Raw genomic sequence first — 12,085 nt, forward strand, 5'->3', positions numbered from 1 at the left:
AAGGCAGAGTATTACTTGGACCACTTGTGACCTGCCTGTCTATTTTTCCTTAGGACTATTCTTCCAGAACAAATTTGCAATGCTGAAGAAGATGATGATTCAACCCTGGAACATCTTCATCTTGAAAACAATTATATTAAAACAAGAGAAATATCACCCTATGCATTTTCATGCATAAGATATTATTCAAGTATTGTTCTTAAACCACAAAATATTAAGTAATTCCAAGTTTTCCTTTGTCATTTATAAACTGTACTCATATATTTGTTGCAGTAGCAATTTTTCATCAATAAGAGAAACATAATGTCATGTTACACTCGGTATAATTGTGCTAGTCAACCTGATTCACCAGCCCACAGCTGAACAACAAAACCCACGTCTACCAGGTTCAGGCACCCAGCAGTTAGGGTTTCAGTTGCACTCTGCAAAGCCATCTCACTGCAGAGGTCTCCTCACGAGAAGAGGACATTACGCACTGCTGAGCTGACCAGGAGAATGGGGCAGAAAATAAGCATGTCCTTTACAATAGAACTGAGTATTGCTATTAGCTGGGAACTCCCAAGGTTCCTTTAGAAATTATGTACGTTATGGTTCAAGATCAAGAAGTGTACAGCAGGAAGAAAATAAAAGGTAGAATTTATGAAACAGTATTTAGTTTATCATTCTACTGTTAAAACAACAATTTACTAATTTTCTGTAAGACCCTAGGCTACAATTATTGGTATAAATACACTTAATAATTGGCTTAACTTTAATTGCTTCTATTAATTACATGTGTGAAACTAAAACACTATTGTAATGTTAACTTCCCGGTTTTGAAAACTGTACTAGAGTTAAGTACATGGTTATTACCATCAGGTGAAGCTGGGAGAAGGGTATATGTGATTGAACACTATTTCGAAACTTTTCTGTAAGTCTAAAATTTCTGTGTAAATCTAGAAAGTTTAACAGTATTTTAAGATCGTCCTCATTATTCTTTACTCAAGATCAAAAGATTTTGGGGTTTTTTTCGTGAAGAAGATGGTCTCTGAGCTAACATCCATGCCAACCTTCCTCTACTTTGTATATGGGATGCTGCCACAGCATGGCTTGACAAGCAGTGTGTAGCTCCACACCTGGGATCTGAACCTGTGAACCCTGGGCCACCAAAGCAGAGCATGCGACCTTAACCACTACGCCACCAGACTGGCCCAAGATCACAAGATTTTAATGACAGCAGTGGAGTTCGCTTAAAAGTATGAGTTAATTATCCTTGACTATAACCTTGTAAATGTAAACCTAACACATGAATTTTTGAAAATTTTTGCTCCACTGGTCATTGTTAGCACCTATCTTCTTCACCCTAATTTGCTTTAATGGATCCTTTTACTCAGTTCAATTTAACATACAGCTATTAGTATTTACTATGTACTAGAACTTACCAAAACCACATATTAAAATTTGTTACATAATGATCTTTTATTTTTATTTCTAAAATAATTTATAAAAGACACATATAGAAACTATGCTGACTTCTTTTGTTACTCTCAGTTTTGTGTCTTGAACCAGATAAGAATGAAAAGCATCTGGGAAGTGTGATGTGCACAATGAGTGTGGTTACTGTTATTAAACTTTCATATAAAATTGAGAGCTACCAGCATATTCAACAAAGTTTTCCTGGGCCACTTTCAAGATATGAAAGCTTGATCCCACTTGAGCTAATGTTATTTCCAAGCCCTTCTTCCTAAGCCCCTCCGCTTAATATCCAGGATTTTGAGACTACAACATAAACAAGAATAATAATATGATGACGCTGTTAGAATCAGAGTTCAGAAGCTTAAGTCAGGTGGCTAAAAACTGAAATAGAATCTTACAGAACAAAAAGTTGAGATTTACAACCAGTTGAAGCATGTAGGAGCATTAATTTAAACTGGCCAAGTTGAACGTAAAAGATAGGTAAAAACAGCAAGATATGTTATCCATTCATTTCACAAGAACCCTTGTGCAATGCTCCTTGCCGTGTGAATATAAATGCATTGACATAAATGGTTTAAGGCAATCTAAGCAATAAACAAAAGTAGTGTCAGAGAGGACTCAAACTGAGTAAGGGGAGTCAAGAGACTCAGCAACCTAAGACAACTCAGAACGGTAGTGAACTACTCCTGCATTCGTTTCTCATTCTGACTTATTCAGCTGTGTTCCAGACACTGTTCTCAAGAGAGAGGGACAAACAGATCAGACGAGGTCTCTGCTCCCTGGGAACACAGAGGGTGGTGGGACAAGAAGCAGGAAATACAACAGACAAATCAATGGGCAGGTGCAATGAAGTCAGCAGAACAGGGTGGTGATGCAGGAAGCATGCTAGGGTTCTGACACCTGCATGGGTCCAGGACACCCCCAGATCCTGGGGCTCACGAGTGTGCAAGCTGCACGAGTCACAGTAAGATGCAGCCATCCCCAGCAGCCTTGAGTGACACCAGGCCCAGGCACACGCTGAAATCCTACTGTGCACTCAGGAGATCCTGTTGGGAGCAGAATCTCTACAAAGACCGAAAATCAGAATGACTGATGGAAGCTCTGTTCTTAATCTGGAAGATGCTTTTATTTCAACTGATTTTATAATTTAAAATATAAAATACGTCTAGTGTTGAATTTGTTCAGCCTTGAAATTTCATCACGTCTGGAGATGAAGTTTTACTTCCATTTAAAAAGGAGTGATAAATATCCTTGTAGCAAACCTTCTCCATGATATAATGTTAAAAACAAACAGATGCTGTGATTGGCTTCAGAAACATGCTGTAATTGCTATCACATATGTACACTGGCCTAGCTGTGGTCTAAAAACACGAACGGTGTGTCATCTGTGCACATAGGCACAAGGCAATGCTAACTATACTCTGAATGTTCAGATTGGGTTTATTGTAGATAAGAATACTACTTCAGAAAGCCCTAAAGATACGATATGGTGAAAGGTGTGTACAGCCTGGAGTCATAAGGAAACGACTGCACCTGGAATCAGGACCTGGGAGCCTGTCTTGGTCTCCAAAGACTTGCTCTGCAGCCATCTTGCTCCTCTGGGCCGCCTGGTTCAGTTAGGAAGCACCGTGTTTGGAGGCTGGTGGTTTTCAAGCATGGCTCACGGGAGTTTGTGGGGCCCTGGGGGGAAGTCCTTGAAGAGGAAGCACAGACTGTCTTCAGACAAAGCAGCTTTGCTACCAACACAAAGGGTCAGCTGTTCCTGCCCCTTGTTTTCCTTGTAAATGACATCCCAAGTTTTAAGATTCACAAAGAGCATACATCCAAAGCCCCTGGTCCTCCCCTAACCCTCTGCCCATCTCTTCTGCTCTTCCGGAGCACACGGCTGGAGAGCCTTAGCCTCAGAAAACACTTTCAGGTGCGTAGATTAGAGCTGCGTGGACGCAGCCAACCTCTGGGTATGAGGGCAGGGAAGTTTAGTTGGTGTGTCTGTTCCCTTGGCGCTCCAGCACCCTGGAGTGGGATCAGCCCGGAGAAGCTCTGCACCACCCCAAGACTGCGGACCTCTGACCTGAAACACCTTAAAGGTAGTCAGCTGCATGTGCATTCTGTCGGACGGGTACAACGTGGCACCGTGTTGCAGGGCTTACACAATTGGGCTCAGATCCTTGTCTCTGCCAGCCCTTGCGACTCCCCTGGGAGCAGGCAGTTCAATAGGCTGGGGTGAGGGTGGGTGGGTGGCAGTCAGGAGCAATAGGGAGTACGTGGCTGAGTCAGGACTTAACCTGCATCTTCTGACTGAAGTCTGAAAAGCAGAAATCTGGACACCTGAGTGAGCCTGGCACACTTTTGAATCTGAGGGCACAGGGCACCTGCTCTGGTGGGTGCTGCCAAAAGGGGAGAGGAAGATACAACCAGCTCTCCTTGGGCTGGCATTGTCAATGACTCCACACATCTCACCTGAGGAGTCAGCCTCGTGAAGTCATAGTTAATCACTTAAGATGACTGCTTTCATTAATGCGGAAAGCGCTACCCACAACACGAGTAGAAATCTGCCTATGTGCAGCATCCTCGGGTCCGCATGGACACCTGTAAGAGCAGTGAGGTCAAGACGATCACCCCATTCACACACAGAACGCGAAGATTTAAGCACAGCAAATTTAGATCAGGAGTAACAAGGAAGCCAGCAGTAAAGGTGGGAAACAATTAGACTGAGCTCGTGGTCTGAGTGGGGTCTTGAAACAGGATTTGAATCAGCCGAGGGGAGGGAACAGCTGACTGAAAGAGGTGCGATCATGGACGGCTGAGGCTCACTGGTGGAAGACAGACAACACAGGAAATGTGAGGCTTGGGAGGGCTCGGGAGGCCAGTCACACTGAGATGAGAGATGTGGGGCATCACTGACAAACTGCAAGCAGGGAGTGTGTCTGGAAAGCCATCGTTTCAGGAAGGCAAAAGAGACAGTACTGCAATAATCTAGAAACAAAGCACGTGGAATCACACAGCACAGGCGATAGGAAGAACAAGCAGAAACAGGTATGCTGGGGACTTTGAAAGAAATGCCAGGTAAGGGGCACAAAGAAGAGAAGGGAGCCAAAGAGGAGAACTGTTCTGAGTCTCAGCGATGCTGGTGAGAAACTGAGAGAAAGGGACAGTTTGGGTGAGAATATGCTGGAGTCAGGATTCAGGCAGGAGGACAGGAGGAGTGGTAAAGATGGGAACACATCTGGCTTCACGGAGTTCCAGAGCACAAGACCAGCTGTGCCTAGAAGCCCGGCTCCTCCATAGCGCCCCTCTCCCCTCGCTAACCCGCGTCTGTGCCGCCACCCTGGGGACAGACAGATCTGATATTATGAGTTAGGTCAGTATTATTTCTTTGCATGGTGGGGTGTTGCACGGTGGACAGGTAGTGGGTGTCTCTTGTTTCTCCAAAAGGACAGTAAAACTTCGAAGAATAGAGACAACTCATTTCTGGATCCCTGCATTTTGTGCACAAAGTAGGTGCTAAAATGACTATTGATCCTCCAGTCTAAATGGATCAGCTCACAGCTGTCCAAAGTTGATGTTAATACCACTCCTAAGCAAAACAGAAAAGAATCTGCAAAATTTAAGGGTTTTTAAAGGAAAACTGAAAAATTGAACTGAAAAAGATTTATATAGGGTCATAAAATTTATAAGCAATAATTTCTTTTAATACCTCTTGACATGGACATCAGAAAGCACAGAGTATATTTTATAAACAAATCATGCTTTGACAACTGGTAATACTTAGTAATCAAATGATTGTTCTGTATAATAGCAACATTGACTATGTTTTCCAAAGCTATCAATTAAACATACCATGAATTACTAGGTTCACAGATGCTGACATAAAAGAAAGAAATACACAAATTCTGCTGTTTAAGTGAAACCTCAAAGGGCTGGGTAAAATCCTCTACAAAAGCTATTTGCCTCTTTCCCTTATTTAGAAAACAGCACATTCTCTCACAAGAGAAGTATGTACAGATGGATGGTGACAACTACACATCTGTCCACAACTGAATGCGAATTCGGATCCTCTATCAGCTTCAAACTCAAAAATAATGAAAGTACCCACAACAAGGTCAGGAATTTCTGGTCAGCTCTAACCTACACCAGATGACTCCAGGGTCCCTTAAACCCCAAAGGCCATGAAATGTGAGGTCCGTCTCTTATAGTGAAAAGACCTGGAATTCTTCTTAGCTGTGGACTTGGCCAATTCACCGTGACTCTGATTTCCAGCTTCCTCACCCATGAAACTGGGGGGAACAGTATCTACCTTCCAAGACTGCTGGGAAGGTTAAATGAGGTGATGTCCACGACAGTGCTGGACAGAGGGTAGCCATCAGATAAGGTGAGTGTTTGTTCCTTCATTGATAGGAGTCTGGGAACCAGCAGGCAGGAAGGTTCATGACTTGCTCAAGGCTGCCAAGCCTCTTAATATGGAAGATATTAATTATTCAAGGAAACTGATTCCTCAGATTGTGAAATACAGTGGGAAAAGGAGTCGGCCTGTTACACCGGGACAGGGGTCAGCAAACGTTCTCCATAGAGGCCACCTCAGTGGCTCCCCTGAGCTTGGCAGCCTGTGCTGTGCACACCTACCTCCTTCACACAGAGCAGAGTGAAACCAGCACAGAACGTGCTCAAGCAGGGGTCCCATCGACACAGAGTGACACCGGGATTCAGAGTCTAAACTACTTCTCGTCAGAGACATGGGAACAGTTTACAAGTAGATCTTAAAAAATCCTGATTATAGGAAAGAAAATTAAGTCTGACTAGTAAACGTGATTCCTTATAACATCTAAAAAGGGAAAAACTGTATTCAAAATAGCAGCCAAACTAGAAGAGAATTGGATCAATAAGCCTGTCCTGCAGATGGATTCCCACCTCTGAGATAACCCATGAATGGGTCCACAGGGACAGGGTGAGCATCTGCACGTAAGCTTTGGCCTCCCTGCTCCATAGCCAGGCAGAGCATGCTCTCAGTGGATGGTTCTCCTGGGGAGGCTGAGTGTTTCATTACTGTTCCTGTGAACATCAGCTCCAACTGAACCTAACCCAAGAGATCAAGAGGCATTTGGGAAAATGTTTTCAGAGAAACTAAAACCTACTGTAAAAGATGTAGTCATGTGTCAGAACACGGTTGATACTACAAGACTTAAACAACATTTCGGCATATTCTAACACATTACTCACATGTCTTTGCTCTGACATCCTGAACAGGAACAGTCGAGACTGTAAGTCATGCTGAAATTTAGTCTGTTACATACTGTTATTTGCAAAGAAGTGAATATTTCTAACTCGATAAATAGGGCTTAGTGATTACACAACTGAAAAATAAATGCATGACTATTTCTTCTTTGAAGATGTGTTTCTCTTTCTACATGGAAATGGATAAACCAAAACTTACAGACTAGCATATTTTTTCCTTTGTACAAAATGTGAAGAATGTGAATCCACACAAGGGAAAGCAGATTGTATTAAAAATAACATGTGATCGCACCAAACACATATTAGTTTGGAAAAGGAAAGGAATACATCATGTTATTAAAATGTCATGGTGCGTTTCTAAGTAACAGAATCTCTGTGGTCAAACAAACTTACATTAAACTATCAGCTGACAGAAGCAAATCTTTTTATAAGTTGGAATCTGCAGAAGGTTTATTTGTTTTACCTAAATTAACAATTACAAAATTTATACATGAATTGTCTGAAATGCTAATTTAACTAGTACTGTGAAACTCAAAGAACGCATTATAAATTGTACATCTATTCCAAGGTAGCAGTTCTTAATTATTTGAAGGACGGACCCCTTTGAGGATAAGATGACAGGTATGATGGATCCTCTATGCAGAAAAATACACACATAAAAACACTTTGCATGCATCAGAAGACTCACAAAACCTTTCCCAAATCCTGTGGGACTCATACCCTAGTTAAGAAATCTACCTAGCCTAAAACCTTATTTAACTTAAAATAAATTTTACATGTAAATATTTCACTAGAGTTAAGGATTAATCAGAGTTAACATTAATTTAAAGTAAATTACCTTATTTCACACAACTATTTAGCATTTATTCCCCCATTTATTTAGCAACATTTTTAAGGCCAAAGAAAAGCTGAAAGAATAATACAATGAACATCTATATACTCTTTACCTACATTCACTAATTAACGCTACTTTGTTACATTCATCTTTCTTTCCATATCCGTATCTATACATATATACACACATATACATGTATTTGCCAGGGACAGGGGCTGGACCATTGGGATGTAAGTTGCAGATACCATAACACGTCACCCTAATACTTCATTATGAACCTCCTAAGAACAAGGACATGTTCTCTCACAACCACGACACAATCATCATATCTTCACTTTTGTGAAAGGTCCAAGTCAGCTGTCTTGTAGAATGTCCCCTAATCTGCCTTTGTCTGCTTGTTTCCTCATGATTAGAGTTAGCTAAAATATTTTTGGCAAGAATCTCACGTAGGTGATGTCACGTCTTTCCTTTTTCCTCTTTATCAGGAGGCACTAAATGTTGGGCTGGCCTGTTACTGCTGATGCTGAGACACTGGGTTAAAGTGGTATCTTCTTCCCCTTGTAATTAAGAAAATCTGAAAGGTAAGACACTGGGTCTGTGTGAGTATCTTGCCATCCAATAACATTTCCCCTCATGGTTTCAGCCTCCACTGATGATGCTCTAACTGGAGCTCCCTTGTACGTACTAGTCAGCATTCTTCCACAGGAGGACCTCTGACCCTTTGACTGTCTTTTCTCTGTTATGATAAAAAGGATTTTGCATTTGCATCCCTCACCATCCTATTCCTTCTGCGACATGCAAACTGTGCCTTCATGCTGGCTTCTGCACTCTGTTCACATGTCCGCAGGAATCTCTGCATGCTTTCATGCCTGTTGATACAACGAGATGTTTCAGGCACACCTGATACCTTCCCTGGCCCTGATCTGTTACTCGCCATTTCTCCCAGGAGCCTTGGTCCTTCTAGTGGGAAACAGTCCTTAGAAACACAGATCTGGAAGTTAGATGTGGTCACTGCTTTCAGGTCTCCTCAGTGGAAAGAGCTAGGAAATTTATTTAAAACAAAATCATTACTTGTACGCATTCCTCAAAGCAAACTGACTTTTGAGGCATTACTTAAAAATATGTGACACCCACACAATGTAATGAACTAAACTGTATAAGTCCTTTGTTTTTCATAAATTCAAATCAATTCATTTTAAATGACAATTTATGGCATTAATTCATTTTCAGAGTGAAACCTCCAACAGGATGATGACAGGAGCTCAGCCTGTGAATTGCAGAAGTCCTCACCAGCACGGGGGGTGGAGGAGGGAGAGCACCTGAGAACAGGGACCAGGAGCCCATCCAGAGGAGGCCACTGCCATGAGCTCAGCCAATTGCTGAAATTGCAGAGGAATTCAGGGGTGGCTTTGTCAGATTGATTTTTTAAGATATGCTGTAAATTTGGACTTTGATACAAAATATCCTGATTTTTAAAAATACCATATGCTCCAAACAAAACATACCTGCAGGCTGAATACTGCCCATGAATCACGACCTACAGTATAAAGTCAATTCACTATAAACCACAGAGCCTAGTACACCACGAGGGAAACTCGAACATTCAAAATGACCCATGAAATCATAACCATCGACTGCTTTTAGAAGTCTCTTTGAGTGCCTACTACTACATACAATCCCTTGGTTACACATAAAGAGCACACGTTATTTACATTCTAGGATTTGACGACCTAGAACATTCTTAAACTAGGTATTTGCAAGGAACACTCCCTGACACCCCTCAGGGCCTCCCTGACGCTCCCCCAATCCTGTTTTTCTCCAGAGCACTTACACCATTTGTTAAATGAATGGAGAGACCAACAGATTCCTTGCAGCTACTACTACAAGAGACTGTTACACAATCCACACCAACATACTTAGAAAGTGAGGGCAGAGAGGGGAGGAGGCACTAGATACTGGCTGATGAGCACCACAGAACCCAAGTGCCTGAGTGATACCCGAGCTTGGAAAGATGTGACATGTGGCCACAGGCAGCCCTACTCCTTGCTGTCGGATTCCTAACTTGCACAAGATGATTTCTAAAGTCCTTTCCAGTCCTCACTTGTTCAGACTTTGACACTGTTCTCCATTTCTACACCAGAGAAGGTCAGGAAAGAAATTATGTGCAAGCTTGGCTTAAGCGATTTATTTTCATCGTGGTTGGAATATATTGGGCAATGCAAGAAATTTGTGTTGAAGTTCCTTTTTTTTGTGTGTGAGGAAGATTGGCCCTGAGCTAACACCTGTGCCAATCTTCCTCTATTTTGTATGTGGGATGCCACCACAGCATGGCTTGATCAGCAGAGTGCAGGTTTGCTCAGGATCCAAACCCATGAACCCCAGGAGAGTGCAAAGTTAACTACTATGCCACTGGGCCAGCCCCTAAAGTTCCTTTTATGGCGATCAATGTTTCTATTCATAAAATGTCAGTACAGAGAATATTATTTTTTCAGTTTTGTAATTTATCTTCTTGTTCACAACATAATAATGTGCAGATGACCCATGATTCCTAAAGATATTGTTTGATACAGTAATTTAGACCAAAGTCTGATGAGCCAAAAACCAAAAATAAAAATGACAAACAAACATGTAGAAAAGAATTAGGTTCCCCTCTATAGGACCCCGATGGGAACCAAAAAACAGAAGGTTCTCTGCTCATGAAACTTTAGGGAGAAGAGATACACTGCTGTGTCTGGAATGACAACAGGCCAAGGTGTGGAGGAAAACTCCAGTTTCTTTCCAAATGGTGTGTCCACACATGCTGGGCCACCTCTGCAGTTGAGAAGGGAAGCTCCCCACCCAACAGCCCCAGGACTGCGGGAGGAGGCCCTGGGCCCTGGGCAGTCCCTCCAGCCAACTGTTTAAAGAACAGGGTGAGTAAGCCAAGTACACCCCCCACACTGGCATTATACGCCAGGGCCTATTTCTTTCCCAAGCCTTTTGACCCAAGATCAAAGCAAGATGCTGGAGAAGGAAAAGCCCCAGGCTCACAGTGGGAAGAGGACAAAGAAGCCGTAACACACTATCAGAAAAACAATGTCATAGGAAGTGCCTTCCAGCTTTTGGGAACCCCACCAAGAAGGGCCATGTAGGCTACACGACTGAGAGGAGAGCGATGTGGACACACCGTATGGACAGAGGCAGAGAGAGAGGGTGGGAGGCACACGTCCCACGGAGAGGAGAGCGACGTGGACACACCGCGCGGGCAGAGGCAGAGGGAGAGGGTGGGAGGCACACGTCCCACCAAGAGGAGAGCAATGTGAACACACCGTATGGACAGAGGCAGAGAGAGAGGGTGGGAGGCACACGTCCCACCGAGAGGAGGAGCTGCCACTCAGCCCCAGCCAAGTGCTGCCATGCAAAAGCAGGAGCCACATACTGGCAAAACTGGACTTTTCAAGAGAAGCTGAAACCTCCTAATTTTTAAATACAGCAATTCCATCTAAGAAAAATGCACATACATGAGCCTCAAACGATAGATTAAAGAAGCTTCAAACATTCATAGCTGTGCTTCAAGCAGGAATTAATGCAATTGAATACATATATAAAATATATAATTTGTGGGATATTCATAGAATAGAACACCATACGATAACAAGAGTTAACAAAGTACCGCTGGCCACAGCGACCTGGAGGGATCTCAGAAACACTGAACCAAGAAATCCAGACACAAGGGCATGCACTGTATGATCCATTCAGACGAAGTTCAGGAAACCAGTTATGGTGTCTGCAGCCAGGCAGCGGCCCCCTCTAGAGCAGAGAGTGATTCAGAGGAGGGCTTCGGGGATGCTGGGGTTTCCTGATCAGGGTTCAGTTTGTGAAAATTAACTGAGCTGTACCATTATGATGTGGGGTTTCTGTAATACATATTTCAGTTAAAAATTAAAAAACAAAACACTGTGCAGGACAAACAGAATTTTGCCCAAGGGCTTCCCATTTAAGCCACTGTTCTGATGAACTCAGGTTAATAAAATCCAGCTCAACTTTTATGATGTCCCAATCCATGAAGGTAACAGACACAATTTCAACTAAACATAACTGAATAAATGGGAACGTGAGCGTTCAAGCCAAACAGGAGGGCTGCCTCCCCTCAGGTGCTATACCTGGAGAGGGCCTGAAGCTCCGCAGCGGCCAGTGTACGGGCTTGTCCCAAGTAAGGGCCAGAGCAGGGTGCTTGGCAAAGTGGGGCCAGTTGCCTTGCACATCGCGGCACAGCACCCTCTCTATGGCTGCAGCTTCCTCACTGCAACATGTGCCATTTCTCTGGGACGGGGCAAGGACAGTCAGTCTTCACAGCAGGAGAACAGATTCTGCTAACCCTCTGTAAACGTGCTTTGCAAACAGACTGGCCCCCAAATCTGCATGTCAGGAAGACGCACTGGTCTCACCTGACACTTGTGAGTCTTTCTCAACCAGACTTAGAAAAAGGTTCTCTCTCGAAGGATCACATCTTAGTTGATGTGGGAACTGGCATTCTCTCAGGGGTGAGTGGGAAATGGTGTGCTAACAGTGCTTGTCTTCTCA

At 43.2% G+C, this 12,085-nt stretch overlaps 2 protein-coding genes across 7 annotated transcripts in view; one reads left to right on the forward strand and one right to left on the reverse strand.

Annotated features, from left to right (window-relative positions):
- The window catches only part of LOC124233897 (extracellular matrix protein 2-like), a 39,720-nt gene extending 38,200 nt beyond the window's left edge, over nt 1-1,520 (forward strand). For 3 of the 6 annotated variants that reach the window (XM_046651182.1, XM_046651181.1, XM_046651183.1), the window contains one exon: nt 54-1,518. In XM_046651182.1, the coding sequence (XP_046507138.1) occupies nt 54-222 (169 nt within the window). In that variant the 3' untranslated portion in view covers nt 223-1,518. Of the gene's footprint in view, nt 1-53 lie in introns of all 6 variants that reach the window. The other 3 variants (XM_046651180.1, XM_046651179.1, XR_006887173.1) reach the window with 2 other exon arrangements.
- LOC124233902 (centromere protein P-like) overlaps nt 1-12,085 on the reverse strand; it is a 222,405-nt gene that overhangs the window by 77,308 nt on the left and 133,012 nt on the right. The window lies entirely within an intron of this gene.

This window comes from Equus quagga, unplaced genomic scaffold, assembly GCF_021613505.1.
Source record: "Equus quagga isolate Etosha38 unplaced genomic scaffold, UCLA_HA_Equagga_1.0 270_RagTag, whole genome shotgun sequence".
NCBI lineage: Eukaryota > Metazoa > Chordata > Mammalia > Perissodactyla > Equidae > Equus > Equus quagga.